The sequence below is a fragment of the Mus pahari genome, chromosome 2, assembly GCF_900095145.1.
Source record: "Mus pahari chromosome 2, PAHARI_EIJ_v1.1, whole genome shotgun sequence".
Lineage (NCBI taxonomy): Eukaryota > Metazoa > Chordata > Mammalia > Rodentia > Muridae > Mus > Mus pahari.
Genome location: NC_034591.1, coordinates 154,513,913 through 154,538,210, shown reverse-complemented (window position 1 = coordinate 154,538,210; position 24,298 = coordinate 154,513,913). Strand labels below are relative to the sequence as shown.

Below are 24,298 nucleotides of genomic sequence, written 5' to 3'. Positions count from 1 at the left end.
CTAGCCCTAAAAGCTGTGGTTTTCAAAATATAACTTAAATATCACTTATTTTATATTTGTGAATCAATAACTGCACACATGCGCGTGCGCGCGCGCGCACACACACACACACACACACACACACACACACACACACACACCTCTCCTTGTAACCATCATAAGCATTTCCTCTCACCTGTCCTGATTTATGTTACCATGAATGTATTAACTACCCCTATAGATTTGTCCATTCTACATATTTCATACAAATCAGAACACACAGCATATGACCCTTGGTCTGTGGCATTGTCTTTCACTTAGTGTACTATTTTCAAAGTTCACCCACATTGTTGCATATATCAGTATTATTCTTTTTATTATGACACAACAGAGTGCTTTCCATTTGGGCATTTGGGTTACTTGCATATTTTAAGATCGATGGTTTTCTCAATAACTATGTATGGGGTTTGAGTGGCATAAACCTTTTTTTTTTTTATTACTAATCTTGGGTATAAGATTAAGAGTGGAATTATTGGGTCATATTGGAATTTAGCATTGGACAACAGACAGGCTGGGTATCCCCACCCCTGAACCTGTTTCCTGCTGGCCGTGAGGTTTTCAATACTCTGCCTCCTCCGCAGTGCTATGCACTTTCTGATACCTGTCAGTCCTGGTGAGAGAAACCCCTCCTGGGTGGGCTTGGCTTGGCTTCCTTTGCAGTTTTCCCAACAGCTAATAATATCAAACGAAATATCTTCTCAGGGACTTGTTGCATATTTGTGTATTTTTAAAAGTGTTTGTCAGATCTGTTAACTCATTTCGAAAGTGGGCTATTTCTCTGTACGTTCTCCACTTTTATTCTGTATATACTCTGCATGCAATTACCGTATTACATAGAAAATAAGTCAGTGTTTTTCTCTTCTCTGTCAACTGCTGATGTCAGACTTTGAACTAACTTTGCATTCATTAGTCAAGTTTGGGATGATGGGGAACAGTTGTTCTATTATTTGAAGTCTTCAGCAAATAAATAAATACATAAAAATAAAAAAGACTAGAATTTCACCAGGTGATGATGCAGAGCTTTCAATCAATTTATATTTTAGTGGGAAAGGGAAGCTAAAACTGACTTGCACACATTTGCTTTCTGAGATAAGATCTCACTATGTAGCCAGGCTGACACTAAGTTGACAGCAATTCTCCTGCCTCAGATTTCCCAGCTGCTTTTTCTTTAAGAGAAACTGTATTCCTCACTTAAGCAACTATAACCATGCATTAGCCTTTATCTTTATGCAAAGATACAATAAAAGCTTAGAGAGTTTAAAATCTATATGCATGGCTTCCATTTACTTGAAATGAATGTCCACAGCTATTGACATTGGGAAGAAGCGGGGTAGGCTGTGCAATTAACTGCACAGTCTTGTTTTTTCAGTGTTCCCTATCACATAGCAACATACATTTTGCTATGTTAAGTCTTACCTGGAAGTCAAAAGACCAAGAGCTTCCAATGGGTGTGAAAATGTCCACCTTCTCAAGATTGCATGCATTTCAGAAACTGTCCCTTCATCCCAACCAGGGGCGCTGCCCAAAACCAGAGGGAGGGAGGAGTTCTCATTGTTACAGTAGAGACGATAAAACCACAAATATCTCCTCTTTTCCTCAGAGAGTCTGAAAAAAAAAAAAAGGGAGGGGAAATTGTGTGTGTTGGCAGAGGGGAGGGAGGGAGTTGACTGTTGCCGTAAACACCAATACAACACCTGCTCAGGTTTCTTGAATTGTGTTTCGGTTTCTTTGGTTGTTTATCATTTGGGAGCTTGATAGTTTAGTCTATCAGCTTACTATCTGCTAGATTATTCTTTGCAGAAAACAAAACAAAAACCACATTCATTTCAGATCATTCACATTTACTCTTTTCCCTATATCATTACTGTCTTTAAAAAGAAAATTGTCATTTTTGTGGGCCAAGTGTCTGTCTCCTCTAAGGCAGACCACGTCTGCATGAGTCCTGTGAACTCAGTCTGGGGAGAACAGACCTGTTTCATGCTTTTTTCCTTTACATTAAGTCAGCTGAGAAGAAAAGGCATAATTTAAGGATGAAATGTCTTCTCGGAACTGTTCCTCCAGAGTTCAGATCGCCCTCTGACTAACTTCACATAGATCTCATTTTATCCCTGGGTGACAGAGTTCAACCCTTAGGCGTGAAGACAACCCTGATAGCACTTTCTTGAATACTCCACCTGAAACAGAAACCTCAATCTAGAACACAGAGGGTGACGTTTGAGGAGTTTACCATGTTGCACTCAGCCCTGTGAAATCATTTCGTTCATTAAGAGGACAGCGTCTGCTACATGAACATCTCTACCTCCACTTTTGACCCATGCCTCTCTCAAACTATACAATCCAACATGTCCTAAAGTGGTCAAAACTTCCAAGAAGAGTATGAGAAATATTATAAATGACTGGAGAGGCACAAGTCCTCATCACTAATAGATGAAATACTGACATGTCTAGATGACATTTATGCTTTGTCTAGATTCTTCTGTGTGCTATTTTTCCTTTTCCTTGGCATGTGTTATTCCAGTTAACTTCCTTTTCTAATGCTGAGTGATGCTGTCCCCCTGTGCCACTCTCTGGAAGCCTGATTTACATAAAACAAAATGCACAGAATCAATTCAATGAATTCTGACAAATGCATTTGCCACCTAGAAAATGAACTCCTGTCAATGTACAAAACAATCTTTTGTTCATGTTGCCAGAGGCATGCAAAGGGTTGATTTCTTTCACTCTGAGTTAATAGAATCCTTTACTTATGGCCACTTTCACTAAAAAAAGTGCTTTAGAAATTATCCATATTGTTGAGAGTGTCAATAGTCTATTCTTTATAATTAGTCGCTATTATTCTCCTGTACGAATACACTACAATTTCCTTATGTAATCTCTTTTTCATGGTCATATGAGTTATTTCCTTTTTGAGGGGTATTATAAATCAAAATCACATGAATACACACATGGAAGCTTTTTTGTGGTTGCATTTTCTTTCTCTGCTGATAAACCTAGTTTCTGTGTGGTTCTGGCCACTTGTCTACTTGTGGAGGAAAAATGTCTGTTATTGGAAGTGGCTGTAGAGTTCCACATTCTTTCCTGAAAATTGTGATGCTTTCAGTTGAACTGTGTTCTTGAAAATTATTAATTAATTTTTTCCTATCTTTGTAGTTCTGTACTTTCTAATTACATGATGTTGGTTCTAAATTTCTGCTTAGCATATAGACAATTTCCCTTATCGTTCTCTATCATTCATAAGGCGCCTGATTGTCCTTTTTCTACCTTTTTGTTGGTATATTTAGATCCATTTATACTTTTACCTATACAGAAAACAAGAGTTTTGTTATATAATTGTCTTGCAGATATATTCCCAGAATGTCTTTCATATTTATTTTTGTGTTACTGTCTTTTGATAAACAGTTTTAAACTTTAGCTCGACTTCTGCCTGTCTGTCTGTCCATCTCTGTCTTTCTGCCTGCCTGTCTGCCTCTGTCTGTCTGTCTGCCTGTTTGTCTGTCTCTGTTGGTCTGCCTCTGTCTGTCCGCCTGTCTGTCTATGTCTATGTCTATGTCTATGTCTATGTCTATGTCTATGTCTATGTCTATGTCTATGTCTATGTCTATGTCTATGTCTATGTCATGTCTATGTCTATGTCTATGTCTTTGTCTTTGTCTATGTCTATGTATCTCTTTCTGCCTTCTCTATCTATCCTAACATTCATTCTTAGAAAGTTTTTTAGTCCTAGACTTCACATTTAGAAGATCCGTTGTTACTTAGTGTCTGCCTAAGGTTGAGTTCAGGCCTCTCCTACCATTTTTAGTTGTTTCCTGCTCTGTAAGAGTGGCAATTTGCACCAAATTCTCTGTTCATTAATTATCTTGGCATCACTAAAACATACATTGGCCTTACAACCAGTAGAATATTCTACCCTGAGTTCTGTGGCTTTGCCTATTTTTAAGTCATTGTTGCACTTCTATTAATTTATAAATGTATAATATATGAAATCAAAGGAAAGGAGTCTCCAACCCATTTTCATAATTCTTTCTACTATTTATATTTACAGAATAACTTTAAAAACCAGATTTGTGAAATTTGATTCTATTTCCCTTTGGTGTTGCTGCACTGAAATCATTGTTTGCTTTTTAAAGCTCTAAAATTACTTAAACTGTTAACCCAATATAATCTGTATCTACATTTTTCTGATTGCCAATTTTCATTTTATAAATTGATTGCATGCTAGCTAGTATCCCAGACATTTTTCTAGTGAACAATCATTGACTATTAGGAATTCTGTACTGCTGAGGGCATCCTCCTATAGCTTTAGTATTGAACGAAATGACATGTTCAGTCAGAGGCTTAATTATAGGCAAAACACTCTGAACCTTTTGAGTTTTCTTTTTATGATATATTAGGTCAGGTTTAGAACAGCACCCATCTATAGAAACTGTAAAATTAGACCTACTCCTGGTCAGCATCTTTTTTTGTTCAGTTATTAAATATCTGCTGTGTCTTACGAGCTTCCTGTTATTCATGATCAGAATTTCTGTTCTTCAGTTTTGCTCAACTTCTGATGTCTACATCCATCTCGCATCTCCTTGCAGACCATGGAAGATTTCATGGTTATAAATAGTAACTGAGGACCCCAGTGCAGGTGTCCAGGTCCCAGTCTGCCTACCTCCTTCTGTCAACATTGTGTTCTGAAGTTTCTGTCTATCTTATCAATCATTAAGCTCTGATCTCTGTCCTTTTCTCTTTAAAACAACCAGACTACACAGTATTCCTTTTTAACATCCTTGATCCTCAGGGTTAGAGAAATTCATTTCTGGAAACATGGTTGTTTCCTGGACATTTTTCTTGTGTTATATTCTGTAAGTCCCCAGCAACCATCTGGTACCAGGTACACATCATGCTAAGCATCCACTGATTCCAAGATAAATTCTTCTTGTATGTATTTATCCTTTAGCTTTCCACGTATAAGGAATTATTCTATTGGTTGATATGAAGCTTTTATTTTCCTTTCTGCTTTTACAAATATCACAGTTACCTTTGCAATGGATCTTGAGTCTGATTTCCTGACTGATTATGTGTGGTTAATTTGAAGGAAGGAATAGTTAACTCCCCAAGCAAATAATAAAACATTAAGTGATTTAAGTCACCAAACTAAATGCTATTTGGAAACTCCAAACACTGAAGGCTGTGATCCATCTGTTCCCAGACCAGAGTGATTCTGTTACTGCACATAATTATATTTAAGTGAAGCAGAAGGGAATGTTGCTTCCTTAATGTATACATTAACATAAACAAAATCTGAAGCAGAAAACCAAGTAGGATTCAACTGGGAAAGTTAATTGTTAAAATATATGTCTTTAATGAATTTTTTTATATGTATGTCTGTGTGCTCTGTGGAACGCATGTGCATGCATGTGTGTGTGTGTGTGTCTGTGTGTGTGTGTGTATGTGTGTGTGTGGTGTGTGTGTGTGTCTGTGTGTTTGTGTGTGTGTCTGTGTGTTTGTGTGTGTGTCTGTGTGAGACAGAGTCTGTCTGTCCCTGGACACCAGAAGAGGATGTTAGATTTCCTGGAACTGGAGGCAAATGCAGTTGTGAGCTCCCTGGCACACAGATGAATCGAATCATCTTTATCAGCTGCCCCCACCACCTGGACTCAGGAGAAAAGAAGCCTAAAAGAATGTCCCAGTGGAAGACAGAGCACCAAGCTGTGAGATGCTACTTTCTGGACACCTCCGAGCTGCTGCTTTCCTAAACTCATAGCTCCCATGATTACTGCATGAGACCTGTACAAGATAGAGTTAGCCAAATTCTCTACATAGATGAAGGAATTCTTCTCTATGCTCCCTAACTGGGGAGCAACTACCACTGAGGATCAGTTAGCACTGTGTGACTGCACGGCTGCGAGTCATTCCTTTTTGAGAGTGCAGCTACTGATATGCTTCCTTTTGGTGCTACACACCACACCCAGCTACACATGGGAACACTAGTCAGACTTGGTGAGGGCTGGAAGATGCAACACATCAGTGTGGTTGAGCGCAAATGTGAACATCCAGTATAGCCCCGGCAGGTGTTGCTCCTGCTCTCTAGTTTGAGACCACACCACTATTGGTTTCATTCACTTCAAACTAGTGACAAAATTCCCTCCACAGACTTCCAACATGTGGCAGTCCCTCTCACAGCCTGAGACTCTGCGTACTGACTTTTCTGAATTGCTCTTCTCTAAACTCACCAAATAATTTTGCATTCTAAACATTTAAGTTGACATTCGAATGTCAACTGTCCCAAGGGACCTTTGCTGGACCGTCTCACCTCATGAAATCCCCCTCTCTGCTGTCTGTCACGTGCCCTCTTACATCACCATACGTATCACGTCGCCACTAGGCTCATTCCCACATTTAAGTCTTCTCTCCTCAACTTCTGTCCTGGGGGTGTTGTGTTTTCGATTGCTATGCTCCCAACCCCACCCACTGTTCTTCTCCTACACTATGTGTAAAACAAGCATGCTCTAAGGGCTTGTGCTTCCTTCCTAAAGATGGCAGAAGCATCTCATAGTCCTCTTAACAAAAAAGTGGCAATCTTTTTCATGCCTTTGCCACCTCCACTGCATAAAGCCTGTCTTAATGCTCTTACTAAATAAAATAAAATAAAATAAAATAAAACACTTTGCATTGGAAAAGTGTGCCACATATAAGAACATCGTTTGGAGTGCGATTGGAATGAGAGATTTTAAGTATGAAAATGGTGGCAATGTTGTGAGATGTTAAACATCTTTAAACACAAATGCCAAACCTATTAAATTATAATTGGACATATTCATTTATGTATTAGGAATTTATGCATTTAAATTAACTCCAGGTGCATGGTGGATAATTTTACTTTTAATGTTTTGAATTCTAACTTTTCTTTATTTTGAGAATTTAAATACATATGATTAAAACTTGATCATATCAGCCCCTATTTCTATCCTCCAGCCCCCTATTCCCCTAAAATGTTTCCCTTGCTTCATATTTTCTTATATATATTATATATATAATATATTTTATATACTTGCTATATATATTAAATATATCCATTTATATGTGTTTTATATATATTGGGGCACAGCAGCAAAAGAAAACATATCAATGATCAATTTAAAGTCTGGCCTTCTCCATCAGCTTGTCATGAGTTGTTCGGCTCCTCAGGTGTCTTACTTCCAAATTCTAATCAGTGTCTTGAGTATTGAACCATTAACCTCTATTCTCTCCAACCTAGCCACTGCTCCCTCCCAAGGTCCACTGTAGACTCTTGTCTAGAAAACCACACTAACTTCCTCTCTGCTTTGCTGGTTATTATTTTTACTGATTCTTTAGCCCATTCTTAACTTGTATTTAAAAGTACCACACAAAAAGTATAACTCCATCTTTTTAACTGATGTCTTTTTCTTAAAATATGGTACCTCCTGTTATACATATAATCCTAGTGTGGTCTTAGCAATGTATGTGTATGCTGCTGCACATATGCACATGTGCGCAACTCCCGAGATCCATGCCTATAGCTCATTATGAATGAGCACAGCAGATGAGCTGTGACACAGATATTACCACATAGCAAGCATAAATGCCACTAATTATCTTGTGGTTCCACCAAGTGATTTTTGCTTTATTTAGAGAATTGCTGGTGGACCAATCTAAGAATTTCTTACTAACAGACAGCATTTATTAGAAATGATTTATTTCTCTTGGCTTAAACACCTGCCACGATAACTAAAATTCAATTTCCTGTGCCTACTAAAACAACTTCGGAGAACGCAGGGAGTGATGGCCGCACGTTTCCCTTTGAGAAGTGACAACATCTACCTAATCACTCGCTGCCTTTAGAGTTCAGAACAGAATCATTTCCAAATTCATACCGTTCCTTCATCTAAAGTTAAAGTTGCTAAGACCTATAAAAAGTCCGTGTGAATGAGGTGAAATCGCTTCTTTAGTTTTTAAACATTAATTGATGGTCCAGCATCCACGGCCTCAGGAAACGCGAGGATCACGTGGGCCTGCAGGTGCACTCTCAGAAGATGTGAGCACAGTCCAGCATGGGGAGCAGACAGGCGTGCGTTCATCATGGCTGGCTAGAGAAGAACACAGTGTTAATCCCAGGCCTGATCACTCACAGCAAGGGCGACTGCTTCTGCGAGAGTCTGGCGATGTGTTTTAAACACTCTCTTGGCGGCTCTTCATGGTCAGATCTGTTCTCTTCAGACTCAGGTTTCACATACTCCCACCCGGCGTCTGGAAAATCTATCTGAAACAAAGAAGTGATTTCCTGCGTATTAGACATTGTAGACCTTTACAATTTAATAATGTTTACTTTAGATTAGTAGAGATGAAAGAAAACAACAATTTCTATTTTGTTGTGCTTTTTTATTGGTTGACATACTTTTAAAAAGACGCACCTCATTGGAGTTTGGCATTGGCCTTCAAATGTAAGCAGTGTTTAATATTTTAGTACCTATCGTCTAGAGTACTCAGTGGTGTTGTATAAGAACGACAATCTATGATCTTTTCATGAAGCTGAATATACTTGCCCTCTGTTGTATTTTAAGGTCATGTTCTTTCTGACTCTCGCAAATGAACGGTAGTTGGCAACAGTGACAGTAGCTAGATGTTTCTGAACTATGGCGTCATTGGGACTGTTTGGGTTCAGTAGTTTTTTTCTTAAGGTTAATAATTTTTTTTTCCATCCTAAAGAACTCCTTATGCTCTGCTGAACTGTCCTGACGGTACCATGGAGCATGAGTAACAGCTTGAAATACAGTTTACTCTTTTTGGGTTTCTTTTCATTTATGTGAAAAAACAGGTCATTTCATTCCATTTAATCCATAATGTTTGTTGTAATCATTATTTTGGTATAAGCGTTGTTCTTATTCGTCAATAATTGCCTCAACATGATAAAATAAACAAGATAATCGAAGACAAAGTAATGTTAGCATTACCAAGAAGAATCGTGAAGAAAGCCTGGCTTGATTGCGGTGATTTAGATGAAAGCGTATGCAGGCCTCCTCCACCCCGGGGTCACAGGATTTTCTGGTTGCTAGGCAGCAGGGATGACTCCTGAATCCCAAGTGGTTAATCCCAGACATATATACATGCAAGTAACACTAAATGTCTGTCTGTCTGTGTGTGTTTGTAATAATAATAAAGAAGAGAAGGTCATTAATTTGGGGGGTATGCTAAGAGTTGGAGGGAAGAGAGAGGGCTGGAAATGATATCAATCCAGTCTTCATTCATGAAATTCTCTAGAAATAAAACTAATACAATAAAATTAATAAAACAATAAAGAAAGAGTAGGGTAACAACCAGTACCCTTTTATGTCAGTCTGGAGGAAACGGTGGGGAGATTATAGACTCATGACTGTGAAGGGACCATGACTGTTAGTACTGAAGGTTCTCTGAGCCACCATAATAGGTGCGGTACACCTGAAGCGTAAATACAACATCCTCTTCAGGAAAATGGACTAGACTACAGATTATTGCACTAAACTAAAGTAGTTAGTCTCAGGCAGACAAACGTGCTTTCTCTCAGAATGTGCTGTGTGTTGGCTGGGCTGACGGAGAAAGACAGGCAGATCTCAGGGGCTTGATGGTCAGCCAGCCTAGGCCAACTGGATAGGGACAGGAAGGTAAGAAATCAAATCTGAAAAATAAGATGGGAGGCTGCTGAGAAACAATGGCCAAGGCTGACCTCTGGCCATTGCATGTCTGCACACGTATGCTCCTGCACATATGCACACATACATGTCTCTGCACACATATGCTCCTGCACATATGCACACATACATGTCTCTGCACACATANGCTCCTGCACATATGCACACATACATGTCTCTGCACACATACGCTCCTGCACATATGCACACATCCTGATTGAGTCAAACGGGTCACATTCAAGAACAAGCAAGAAGATGCAGAGACCCAATCTGCTTATCCACTTCCATTCTGAACTTGTATCTAATTCCCTTCATCTGCTGCTTCTCCTACGTCAGCAATCTCAGGATTGGACAGCAGTTATTTGCCTGAAGAACTCTGTGTTCTGTGACTCATCACCCCTGTCTCCCTTGCGTGGCTGGTGGTTGCACTCTGACATTTACCATTCATATTGTAAGGACAATCAGAACAGAAGAACTGACTGACTAGAGCAGCCTTTTTTTGAGTGCACAGAGGCAAAACCCAGGAAGCTGAAAACTTCATTAGTGTCTTACCAATTTTTGTTACAGAGCTGAGGCTATGGTCTGTATCTCCCCCCCCCCCGCCCCCAGCCTGCTGTCTCTTGCTCATACCCATACTTATTTTCTGACATAACTCTGGCTCTAGGACCTGCTGTTAATTTCCTTACCCACCACACCCACTCCTGTAAAAACCGCGTGGTAGGCCCAAAAGCTTGGATGCAGCCCCAAGGCAAAAAGTTTCACGGAAACGTAGTCTCCTATAGCACGAATGCTCCAAACTTGACCTTGTGTTAGTGAATGGATCTGTGTGCTTTCCTTCAATATTGTTTTATTTTAAGTGCCTCTAAGGATTGATTTTGACATAGCTAAGTAAGATTAGTCTCCACCAGTATTCCAATATCCTAGGAAATCATTGAGCCAACCACGGGCTTTGATTAGTCTACGAATGCTACTCATTTAGACAAAAAGCCTCCAGTGATGACAGAGAACAGTGAAAGAAACCAGGCATTACAATTTACTGGAAAAGAGCTAGACAGCTCAGGGCTAGTCTACAGAGTTAACTTAGAATAACTGCCGAGTCATTCCCATGGGCAGGAATTTACAATGGCCTAGGAATAAGGAAGGTTGTGGTCTAAGAAGGAACTAGAGTAAATACCTAGAACAGCAGCTGAGTCACTCCCATACACTGACATTTACAATGGCCTAAGGGGAAGGTGGATTATACAATAGACTAGAATTGGGACTGTGGCAAAGGCATGAAGTCTTTGCCCCTGGCTTCTAAGATTAAGCTGACCTTTGGTGGGGCTGCTTTTGATTCCAGTTGTAAACATTGATTTTTAATCCCAGTTGTAAATACTGCCTGGTTCCTGTTACCTTTTGTGTATGCATTTCTCTGTTTTGTGTAGAGAGTCATTTTGCATCGGTAACCTGATGTACCTTGGATGACCTTAATGTGTTGCCTAACTTCCTTGTTTTCTTCTGTAATATAAGTCTGATGCTTGCTTTGAGAAATTACATTCAGATCAACACTCCCTTGTATTAGCATCAGTTTGTCACCCAACCAACTCCTTGCTCACCTTCATACCAGGACCCTGATTCTCCTGCAGGTTGAGGGGCCTACTGAGTCCAGTCCGCAGCACTTACCATCTCAGAGCTTGTGAGTGTGGACTCCTACATGTGAAGGTACTGTCTACACACACTGAGGCTTGAAGACAGCCTGGTATGTTGATTTTCAGGTGCCGTCCACCTGTTTTTTTTTTTTTTTTTTTTTTTTTTTTTTTTTTTTGAGCCCAGGCCTGCCACTTCCCTGGAATCTACTAAGTAGGCTAGACAGGTTGGCTGTTTAGTCCCAAGAATCTACTTTTTCCCTGTCCCAGCACTTAGACAGCAAGCTTATGCCAACAAGTCAGCCATTTATTCACATGGGTTCTGGGTAGGAATGCCTGTTCTCACGCACTTTTAGAAATAGAGTTAGCCCCTAAAATTCAATCTTGAATCAATTTCTTACTTGAGTATAGAGCAGAAAGCTTAACAGGGTGTGTTGGCTTCTTAAATCAGGACCTTTAAAGATAACAGTATTGGCTCTTTAATAACAAGCGATTTACTTTGTCAAAATGATGAGCAATTTAAAATTTGGTAATTCCTACTTCTTAGCATGAGAATATGTACTATGTTTATGGTGGATTTTCTTATTAGGTTGAAATGTCTCTGTGTGTCCTGTTATGTGCTCACTTCTACAGAAACGGAGCATACTATAGACCAGCCAGTTGTCACCCAGGCCTGACACACTGAGATCTGCACTGACTTACCTCTTTCTTGTCATCAAGCTGCTGCTAAAAGTGTTGCTCACATGGTTCCTAGAAAGCCTTTCTGCCCTATGTGCAATCACATTTTTATAGAATTCATTCCTTTCCAACTCCAACATATTTTTGTGAATATTTCTAAACCCCATCCCTTATACCTCTCACCTCATACCTGCGACCTGTAGCTTGCTGAGTGTCATCTCCATTATGATACTCAGTGGAAGGCAATTTTGTTGACAGAGTACATTTGACAATAACTGGAGGCATTTCTGACTGTCAGGATTGGAGAGTGGCTAGAAGTCAGTGATATGGCTAGGCAACATTTGCACAGGGAAAGGACCACAAAGAAGGGCCCAGTCCAAAATGATGCCGAGGTGGAGAAACTGTATTCCAGATGTGCTGTCCAGTTTTTGTGGAAGTAGAAAATCTACAGCACTGCATTTCTACATAATAGCATATCTGTGTTGCTGATATCTAGCCAGTACAAGGCACCACAGCCATGAGCAAATAGGGTTCTGCTGGGAGTGTAAGCCAGAGCCTGGTGTGGTTGGGCACTTTGTCATCACCATCATAAATCACAGAAAGTACAGGTGTTTTAAGACAAAAAAAAAGTTATAAAATGGATTTTGTTTACTATTACTCTCTCATGACCCAGTCATTTAAGACAGGTGCAATAGAAGAGATTTTAATGACATGTAACAATGCAAAAGCAGCTGTAAGGTACTAAGCCAGACATATATAACGATGACTGTTTTTAGACAATAGAAAGGATGGATACATTTAAGATGGGTGTTGACAGCAAGACTTCTCTGTTACCCTTCAGGATGATGAAGACATAAATTGAACTGCTATTACATACACAGATTAAAAAAAATGCATGGAGATTTCTGGGTATAAAAAAAGATAGAGAAGACAGATCTAGGCTGGAGGACATGAACTCCTATAGTGTGTGACCGTGGAAGGAAGTGTTTCTGTGATCGGCCAGCACACTGCTTAACAACCGCATTTGCTGTGTGTGCTTTAACCTCATGCCTGGACACTTACCTGCAGGGTCAGTGGGGAAGGCTGGCTCCCATCCCATACTCCTGGAGCTAATATTTCCATAGGAGGCTCACTCTGTAATGTCACGCTGAACAGCCTAGAGCCCAGCACAGACTTTCTGCAAAAGACAACATGCACATACAGACAAGAGTCACCGCAAGGGGAGCTGTGAGTGCCTGCACATGCTTATTTTGGGGAGGAACGTAGCAGCTGTTTCTGTGACTTCATTCAGTAGCTAGAAGAGAAATGATACTCCGCAAGTCCAGATGCTGATTGACAGCTTGCTGCTAGCAGATCACACGTAACATGTTCTCATCCCATTTATTTTCATAGGTGGTTGATATTATAGTACCGTGTAACAGTAGCATGTGTTACTGATAGCCGTTAGTGGGGATGACTAGCTAGAATCTCAGATTTGCACTCTGGATTTATGGGTGTCAGAACTTGGCAAGAATGGTGGTAGCTCTTTGGAGATTTTTTTTTCCTTCCTCCCCATGCAGTAACTAAATTTCCTGGGCATTTAAAGATTCTAAATTTATAGGAAGATAGGATTTAAATCAGCACAGCATATGGGCTGCAGAATCAAACTGGTTGTAGGACTTCACAAGAGAAATGTTCCTTGACACGTAAATAGAAAGATTATTCGTGTTCTGTGTCCTTTAAAATCAGTTGTAAATTAGCATAGTAAATGAGAGAGAGCAAGGAGGAAATACTTTAACCGAGAAAGAAATTGTGCACGTTTCCAATGGCTGCAGTAACAGCTAAACCCACAGATCTCCTCTGTACAAAAGAAAAACAAAAATAATACCTGTGCAAAAATCAGAATTTTGGCGACAAATTCCAATGGTAACTAAGAATGGTGTTGGGTTTGTTTCGATATACCAAACTGGAACTGCAGATCCATAGGATAACACAAGTAAGTGTAAGATTAAGATAGAACATCTTTTCAATACCATCCAACTCAGGGCCTACTAGGAGCTGGCAGTGAACCTCAGGTGTTTGCATAGTGGCAGAGATGACCCAGCTCACACAGCCTCTTCCAGCCCCCGGGGCTAAACTGGAAGATCATAATGAGCTCTGCTAGCTGCCAGCGTCTGATAAAACAAAAGGCTACCAGCTTCAGCAGTGGCTGAGGTTTGGAGAGCAGAGCTAGCAGGCCACCGGGTCTTTGTAATTTTTCCTTTCCTTTCTAACCCCGGGTGCCCTTTCATCTTAGGAAGAGAGTCCGAGTGTGAGAAAGCTTTCTGAGTGACTCAGCGTTTTTATCCTAAAGAGCTTGCGTGCTTGCCCGAGCGAGTGCTCCCTGTGAGTGGAGAGGGTTTTGCTCTCATTAATCTCGGGGTGCAAATCATGAAAAGTGGGCATTTTTACACCTGCATCTTGGAATGTGTTAGGTTTTTGATTTTACTGGAACATTGTGTCTTGGCCACATCTGAAACAAACAAACAAAAAATCCGATTTATTTGACCATGGTTTCTATCAAGAAAGAATCAAATGTGTCTGTTCTTTTTGCTCTTAGATAGATTGTATCTAGAGTCTCCCCAGCTTCTACCTGGTGGTGCAGGATTTAGAATGAAGTCAGAGCTCTTGCCTTTTAAGCGTGAGGTGTGGACCTTAGGCAGGAGGGCGCAGAGAGTATGACCTGCCAGATGGGCAAGGAACGGGCATTCATAGACTTTCCCATAAATAAATGTCAGAAGAGGATCAGTATCAGAAAGGAAGAAAAAACAGACCTGAGAGTGCTGGTGGCTTCAGGAGACAGGGCTTTTTCTTGGATTCCACTCGCCATAGCAATAAGAATTAGACCTGACTAGTCACTCAGTATGTTATGTAACAGTGATCCCTTTGGAAGGAATTACTTTTTTAAAATGAGTGTTGAGGGCATGGCTGTAACCTGATTAATGCTCCTTTATTCTTCTGTCTTAAAGTGTGCCAGATTGTTCTAGTAGAGTGTTATTTAATGCATAAATTGTGTGGCTATATATAAAGCAGAGGGTGGTTTTCATTTTAAAGAATAAAGAAATTTTAGATAGAGACAATAAAATGGACATATTAAACCAACACAGGTGGGGATCAGCAGTGATTAAAAGGCAGTCACTACTGGGGTGAAGAGATGGCTCAGTGGTTAAGAGCACTAGTTGCTGGACCAGAGGATATGGGTTTGATTCCCAGCATCCACATAGTGTTTCACATCCATCTGTAACTCCAGTTCAAGGGAACTCATGCCCCCATCTGGCTGGGCCAGACACCCAAGAGGTGCAAAGATATATGTGCGTGCAAAATATCCATAAATAAAAATAAAATTTAGTAAGATACTGTGGTACAAATATTTATTAGTAAGGTATACATGAACAAACAAATAAACAAACAACCCAAAGAAACAAAAAGATTACAAAGGCTGTCTACCTGCATCATACTGTGTATTAGGATGCCTGGAGCACCCAGCCTTTGTAAGCTAAGCTCCTGGAATTTCCTGGACAAAAATCCATGTTTTCCAAGAGTTCTCACACAGTGTGGGGTTCTTGTGGCAGTGAAGGCTGGCTTCAGAAGGGTGGTGTGGGGGCTAACTAGGCCTCACCACAGGATTGCAAACTCTCTCTGCACAGCACAATGCACTATTCATAACTCTTAAAAGAAATTATGTGCTTAGAAATTAGACTCTACTTTTGTATGTGGTATTTGAAGATATTTGTCCTGCATATCCTTAAGGTCTTTTAAACTTGATTTGTGTCCAATTCCGTGATTAAAAAATTCGACTTCAAACCTACTTCATCAAAGAAGATGAATGAACTGGATGCTTCTGTCATGCAACTTCCTTAAAACAACAAAATAATGACTATGGAGTTTAGTTATCAAGAGTCTTTGCATCGATTCCCAGCATCTGGGACCAGAGTATACAGAGAGGTATGTCCCTGGGAAGCCAGAAGAACCACAAGGCCTGATGTAATAAAATAATTTGAGATCCTGACTGTGAGGTCTAGTGAGGCTCATGCATGTCTAAAAGGAGCAGTTGAGATGATGAAGCCATAGCCTGTGTAGGGTGGTGACATTTTTATATAAGTTCCTGGTATAGGATGTGGCATCTCAAAGCAGGAAGTTGAAAACAGAGAAAACTAAAGTGGGAAATCAGACCCAGAATTCTGGCTTTTGTCATACTTCTAAGCTGCTGGATGATTGACATCAGACCGTCACCTTTCCACCAAGCTTCCCTCCTATCCCAAAGCACAGCAGCTGGATGGAAGGCTTTTCGTGGGTCCTAAGGAAACCAACTAACTGAAACAGCACAACTACTGTTTACTGTTAAATTCTGAGACAGTTGGCATGACACGGTAAGTATTAACAACCTGGGCAATCCCCCTAAGATATCAAATTGGTTGGAGATTAAGACTTATCTTGGGTCATGTTTGAGAAATTCTGCAAATTATTCTTATTTCCCAAGACTTTGACTCACCCCTAGGAGTCTCCAAAATGCCGTTCCTCTTGAAAAGAACTGAATAAGGATCTTTGGGCTGGATAATTGGAATCTTGGTGTATATTATAAAAAAGTCTATCTTTCAGTTAATGTAGGGAATCTCTATGATGAAGAAACTTCCACAATGAAAATGCTAAGTAACAGTTCCACTATTTATGTGTGAACTGAAGTTGGGAAGGAGCTTCTGCACACGGCTGTGCTGAAGCAAAGCCCTCCTTGCTGACATGGGGCAAGCACTGAGAATGTAGATACAGGCACAATCTTGTCTCCAGAAGAAGGTTGTATGATTTTGTTCACTAAATCTTTCCTTTGGATTTGAGATATTTTTCATTACAGACCTGAAGGTGAGTGGTTTTGAGGCTTGCAAATGTGAAAACTTATTTTTATGTGTAGACATTCACTAACACAGTCCTCACAGGTATATTTGAGCTTAATTACCATTGCTCTTTCAAAAGCCCACTGTGGAGGCTCCAAAGAGGCAGACTGCCTACAGGAAGCCATTCTGAGGTCATGTCCACTTGGAAACAATAACAATATAAGTGGTCATTACAATTGCACACAGCTGGTGAAGGGCAATTCAAACTATAATAAAAGATTTAATATTAGATGTTCATGGGCAAGGGTCATCCTGCGAGTGGAAATGAAAGCAAGATGCTACTTTTCGGTGTTCTGGAAATATCTACACCAAATAAGTAGAATAAGAATCTCTGTAAATTGTAGTGAGGAGAAAAATGGAATTTGTAGCTGTATCTCAACAGCTAAGCGTGATGGATGTTAGAACAATCTTTGACTTCTTTTGGTTGTTTATCCCAGGAGAGTTGGAGAATTTTCTGGTTTTGATGCGAAACACACTACTGGGTACATATTTCCAAATGTTTGTTGAAATAACCATAGAAGTCTACTTGACTTCTGATGTCCAATTATTATTGCTTTACATACATTTACTTGGAAAATCATCACTGTGGATCAGTTCCAGATAATGGCCTCCCACAGATTCCCACCCTGGAAGACCATCCCAGGCAAACAGCTGTAAGTGATGTGTGCTGGCAGGGAGCCAGTGTTTATGCTGGCATCCCTATCTGCAGCAGGCTGGTGAAGAGGACCAAGTGCACTGAATGCTCTTTCCAGCTAATAGCGGAAAATATGGCTTTACAAGAATGCTCCATCTAAAATACTGCAGTCGAAACTAGAAACTCACAAGTTGGAAAGAAACCCATGCGACTGCTCTTGGGGAGAAAGTCATGAACGTTCTTAGCTCTCAAGTCAAATGTCTACAATGTCCGCTAAATAGCAGTAGACATCCCCACTAGATCTAACCTGTGTTTTGCTGGCTTTTAAAATCTGTCTACAAAGATTGATTTTTTTTCCATTTTATAAAAAATATTGATTGATTGCCTATTCATATTTTATGGAAGATGGCAGACTTTACATAGATGAATACATTCCCTGTCCTCAATAAATACTTGGAGATGAACTAATCCAAACCAAGCAACTGACACGTACATACACAGAGACAGATATATACGACATAGGACATACGACATAAACAATAAACCCATATACATGACAAATAAATGCATATGTAAACAAAGAAAGATGCACATATTTACACATACGCACATAGACACATACATACAGAGAGATACATACATACAATATACACATACACATAGACAGATTCACATACATATACACACAAGCAGATGAACACACAAGATCCAGATCAGAGAGAATCAAATGAATTTTTAAATTTTGATCTGACTTGTTTGATAAAATTTGTTCATAGTGTCTGGTTGTTGGAAATGAAAACTGAAAAATAATGTCTTAAACTTGTCCACAGTACTTTACTTTTCTGAGGCAACATGTGTAGAAACATGTCTTATAATAATATTACCATAACAACGCAAGTTCTAGCTTTTGAAGCTCCTGGATTTTATAATCTGATCTGAAAGCAGGGCTGTCCATGTTTCAAAAAATACTTTGATGGATCTGAAAATATTTTTCCTTCAAAGCATAGGTAATCATAAGTTGATTTTATTGTGTTCTAAGCAGGAGTAATTCTCAAAACTTACAGGTTAAACAAACAGTTGATTTTTCTAAGGCTGCTAGTTTAGAAAGAATATCTGAACTCACAGTTCTGTGCATCTCTGGGAGTTGCCAAGTGATCCTTTATGGCAATAATACCAGCAAAATTGTCACATTTTATAATTTTACTTTAGTCAGAATTTTTTGACTTTTTTCTAAACAACAATATATTCATTTTGAAAGACTAATTTCAGAGAAGTTGGTTGTTTAACAAAGACAAAGGTCACTGAGAGTGGTCTTGCCAAACATTCTGACAGCCCAAAAGCATTCCTTAACACCTCTCCTCTGTAAATGACCTAGCTACCGGGCAGAGTGTGCGGTCTGCTTCTAAAGCCAGTTCTCCATTTTGATTCTTCTGTTCTGATTTCAATACTCATGATTTATATTGAGCTACCTCATTTTCATATAAAATGTCCTCTTGATTTCCTCATTATGCTATAACCTGAGGACCATTCCGTTCCCGGAAGGTTGAATTGGAACAGGACTCGGTTAATCATGGGTGATGTACTTACTCTCTTGGAAACAGTGGAAGGACGGTCCAGGCCAGCAGATTTGTGCTGTGGGTGGCAGAGTCAACCCCGAACAATTTTATAGTGAGCATGGATTCTCTTGGAAGTGATTTTATCTCAAGAGGAAAATTGATTCTGAAAAGCAAAGAAAGTATCCAATGGTAACCATGATTTTTCAAAACTTTTCTTTTAATTATTTAAGAAAAAAAATATTTGAGTATTTGAATGGAGATGTCCCCTTGAAAATTTTAATAACATATAAAAGGTCATATACTCCATGAGTAAGACTTTTACTCCTTATAATTTTGACAGGTAAAGTGATTTAACAATAGAATAACCTGACTCATGCATTATTGCAAACACATATAAACAATGGTTAAATTTATCGTAGGTAGTAAATAACTATGAGTGGACCTTGCTAGTTTACTTTGTGTGTGGGGTTGGTGAGTGTGGCGTGACTCATATGTGAAGTTAGGGGCCAACTTGCTGGACTCTTCTCCTTCCATCCTATGAGTTTGAGCTGATCAAACTCAAGTCATCAGAACTGGTAGAAAAGCCCTCTGAACTGATGAGCCATTTTGCCAGCCCGAGAAATGTGTCGTAAAGAATGTTTCAGGCAGGGCTGAGAAGTGACTGAGTTTCAGAAAACCATTCCACGAAGGGAAATGCACCTAATACCCAGTGTGGGAAATCAAAGAGGACTCTTGTGAAACAGGACATTCTCTCATAGAGGAGAAGAGAGGCTCATTAAGGCTCAGGAAGCTAATGAAGCTTAGGAAACTCAGGGAGTTTTAAGTTCAAGAAAAAGTCATGAGAGTCACAAGGTCCCTCCACAAGGTCACAAGCCACAGACAGTTGCTGAGAGAGGGTGCTCTCTGCCCGGAAGAGCTAGCTGCTTCTGGAGCTGAGAGCTCAAGGATGTACTATTCTTTCTCTTTGCTTTGTTGCCAGTTGTCAGTGCTGGAGTGGGCTTTACAGTAGCCCCCTGTTGAGTTACCTATGCTCCTATAACTATCAGTATAAGCTGGTTAGCGCACCAACTCGATTTCTGTAGAATTGCATTTTGGTATGACATCAGTTATATATCTGGGTGAACACATGTCTGTCACATCTCTCCAGGAAAAGTCATGCAGCACATAGACTAGGACATATGTGAGGAAAAAGAGTAGTTCTGCCTGGGAGACGGTATGTCACTCACAGTGCCTTCTGTAAAAGATGAAGTCAAGCTGCAAGAAGCAGAGGATGGTACAATAAAGAGAACACATGCTCCTTCTTTCTTGAGAATGTTGAGTACCAATCTTAGAAGTTTAAAGTTTCTACCCAGTGGCAAAAGAGACTTCTCTAAGAAAGAGGTGAAAGTATAAAGAGTTATTAATGAATTTAAATTTGGAGTAGGCTGGGACCTAGAAATTTGGGAGATGATCAAAAAGGCACAAACATGAATTCCTCCTGGATGTGTTCCAGGTGAGAAGCTCTGAGCTCAGATCCTGGATGGCACTGGGTTTAGGGAAAGGAATGAGATTAAAGATGGATGAAACACCATTCATCTGGCAAAGAGTGTATTGGAGAGCTGGATAGAGGAGGGTGCTCTGTTGAGCTGGCAGGCTCTGAAGAATTGTGTACCCCTGTTCAGGGAGAGCAGGGATTTTTCTTTAACATCCTTTAGACAGAATGGGGAAAGTAGTGGTATACTATGGGGAAATAGGCCCAAGATTCACAGACACCACCCAATTATATTTAACTGCAGCAAATGTATGTAAAGAAGCTCCTGAGGGTGAGAGTAGTGTAACCCATAGGAATGGATCCAGATGGGGTATCTTAGAGGTACAGTGCATGAACCAGGTTTAACAGAAAGCATAAGAGTAGAAAAGGATAGCAGGATATTGATGGTGAGTTGTAGTTTCTACTCTGTGATATGGTAGATAATTTGACTGATAGGAAACAGGGAAGAAGAATCTGGGATTGAAGAAATGTAACGTAATGTTAGTGTGTGATATCATGCTGTAAGTTAATAACGACTGTCAGATGTTAGTGAATAAGCTCTATGTAGGAAGGATGAATCCCCCTTTGGGATGTGAAAGTTTACCTGTTGAAAAGATGGCTCTGATGGTTATCAACATGTAATTCGAGTGAAAATTCAGGGGATCACAATGGAAAGAAAGACAACAGTGGTGGAAATCTACTTTTAAAGATGGGAAATTCACATTCATTAAAACATTGCATTTTTTGGTGTCTAAGTATTTTTCACTTATATTATTTCATAGTTTCCACATTCACTCAAATTTTTCTGGGCTTAAAAGAATCTCTGAAATGACATAAAATGATGATAATGCAGAAGGTACAGTAATTTTTTGAATGTTCCTTTATCTATAATTGACTCTATATTGCATTTCCATTTTTCTGTTCTGTGATGGGAGCAATAATCTTACTCCATTTTGCACATAACCTACAAGGTCTCCCCCCCCCCTTTTTTTAAAGAAGAGCTGGCTCTTTCCTATGTGCCTTGAGCTTTTCACATTAAGAATGATAAAAACAGAGACATTATAGTGGACAGTTGCCGCCAATCTCCATTCGTTCACTTTCATAAAAATCAATTCTAGGAAAGAGTCCATGCATTTTAAACAGAGCTCCATCCATCTTCTGAATATATATGGACTCATATTCACTGGAGAATTGTTTCTGTTTTTAAACTTCTCCATGACTACTTAAAAACAAAAGAATGAGCATCTGAGTGGAACAAAAGACTATTAAATACCCCAGTAGGGGCTAACGCCTTGACTCAGTAGTGAAGAGCTCCTGCTACTCTTCCAGAGGACAGAGCTCAATCTCCAGCAACCACACCAGGTGGCTCACAAGCCCCTGAAGCTCCAGCTCTAGGGATCCGATCTCCTCCTCTGCCTCTGTGGGCACCTTCACCCACATGGCATGGTCTCATACAAAACCACACATGCATGCATACATACATATATACATAGAAATAAAAATAAATTATTTAGAAAGTAAAAATGAGTCATTGTTAGCTTTTCATCTACATAAGGTACTTTTTTCTTAAAACCAGAGTCAGTTTGGTACTTAACATTAAAGGCTAACAAGGAAGTGTAATTTTAATTCCAATGCAACAAATGCTAATTAAATATATGAAACTGAAACAAGCACCTAGCAAAATGGAATACAAATGGGTTTAGCAGAAGTGAAATAAAAACCGATTCTAGGTTGCAATGCCCAACTCTCCAGGAAGAATTCAAGAATCGTTCATAGAAAAGTAACATGAGCAGTTTTAAGAAAATAGACATATCAATGTCATTTAAAAATATTAATAAGTTCCTCATTTTTTAAAAGAAAACTACCTTTACAATTGAATTTTTCTCTCTTGAGGTGAAAGTCAATTTGATTTTTGGAAATAATCACAGATAATTTTTAGTTGAATTAAAATAATAATTTTAGCAATTAAGATAGCTAATAGCATTGTAAGGGAGTCCTTGGTCATACAAAAATCACCAATTAACTAATAACCCTCACTGGAATTTTATTCTTCATTATGCTTCTTCAGAGATAAATCTGTATCATTAGCATATGTAGACAGATGTACAAACTAATACATCCAGTTAATACATTGGAAAGAAGTTCAGAGTTCGAAAACAGCAGTAAAAGAAAAAGTAGACATCTATGATGCAGAAAGGGCTCACTCATCGAGAAGGACGTTATAGGGTGTTTGTAGGTGGGTGGAGGAAAGTAGTGTGTTTCTGACCCAAAAGAGTCTCTAGCAAAGTGTGATCTCCACTCATGGTATGGTGATTAGAAAAGACTGAGAACATGGCAACGTGGAGAGGCAGGGGCTGGGGTTGGTGCTAAAAGTGAAGGCACAGAAGAGGCAGCGCCAGGGCAGAGAGCCAGTGTTCTATACTAAATGATTCAGACTTCTGCCTAAATGAATCAGAAACTCACTGAAGGATTTTACAGATAGAACTGATACCATATTTTAAAAATTGGTCAGATAATGGAAATTGTATCTTTGGTAGAAGGAACTAAGAACCTTAAAAGATCAAGGGGGCCTGGTGAATGTACAAGTCATAGAGTAATTTGAATTTGTGGGAGTGGGAAGGATTCTGTTGTGTGGGGGAACAGAAGGTTGCACACCCTGTCTCAGGACACAGTCGCCATTGACTGTGTCAGCACTAGGGTCAGATGGACATAATAGACACACTAGGGTCATTTTAGGACAAGGGTTCTCAGCCTGTGGGTCACAACCCCTTTGGGACTCTGTAGTGACTTGGTTTTGGGGAATTTTGGTTTCGTTAGAAAGCATAGAAATATAAGAATATGTTTTGTGTTTTAATCCTAGGTGTGGGAGAATGTGGCTGCTTCACAGAAGCTGACTATGGTTTGCCTCGTGCTCTAGCAGGGGTGTGATTTTGCCAGCAATGGATGATAGTTTCTGTGATTGTGTAACATTTGGAATTCTAGGGACTTTTTAGAGGGTATATAAATGCCAGGGGCCTAGGAGGTGGGGTGGGTTGTTGTTTTTGTTTGTTGTTGTTGGTCATGGTTGGCTGTAGTTGATCTTGGTCATGGTTTGTTAAGTAGTCATATACAAAGAAGAAACAAGAAGAAATTACATATCCTGATGCTGATGATCAAATTTGCCCCCAATCAGCAGGAAGTAGTCTAACAATAACGTTGTCACCTTTCTGACCTTTGACTTTATTCAGAGATCTCTTTTGTTTCCTCTCTATCCCTTTTCTCTCCTATCTACTGTTAGGAACTTGAACGAGTGGAAGATGAAAGGTACAGAAGGATGCAAGTAAGAAGAAACCACTAGGCAGCAGATATCAACTTACAGGGGTCAAATGAACACTTCAAGGGGGTCTCCTAACACCATTGGAAATATCAGATATTTATGTTACAAATTACTACAGTAGCAAAATTACAGTTATGAATGGCAATGGGAGTAATTTTGTAATGGGAATCCCCACAACATGAATAATGATATTGAAGGATCCCAGCATTAGGAAGGTTGAGAACGCATGGCTTTAACACATCCTTGGACTCCTAAAAGCTCTCACATATGATTTTCTTCTTCTTCTTCTTCTTCTTCTTCTTCTTCTTCTTCTTCTTCTTCTTCTTCTTCTTCTTCTTCTTCTTCTTCTTCTTCTTCTTCTT

The 24,298-nt window shown here is 39.6% G+C and overlaps 1 protein-coding gene across 4 annotated transcripts in view; it reads right to left on the bottom strand.

The window, feature by feature from the left end:
- Pik3c2g (phosphatidylinositol-4-phosphate 3-kinase catalytic subunit type 2 gamma) overlaps positions 1-24,298 on the bottom strand; it is a 333,974-nt gene that overhangs the window by 204,806 nt on the left and 104,870 nt on the right. For all 4 annotated transcript variants that reach the window (XR_003843304.1, XM_029535677.1, XM_021191148.2 and 1 more), the window contains 4 exons: positions 19,142-19,273; positions 13,076-13,190; positions 8,175-8,305; positions 1,456-1,644 (listed from right to left, as the gene is read on the bottom strand). Coding sequence is in view for 3 of the 4 variants with exons in the window: in XM_029535677.1 (XP_029391537.1) it covers positions 1,456-1,644; positions 8,175-8,305; positions 13,076-13,190; positions 19,142-19,273 (567 nt within the window). In the remaining variant the exon portion in view is untranslated. The remainder of the gene's footprint in view (positions 1-1,455; positions 1,645-8,174; positions 8,306-13,075; positions 13,191-19,141; positions 19,274-24,298) is intronic.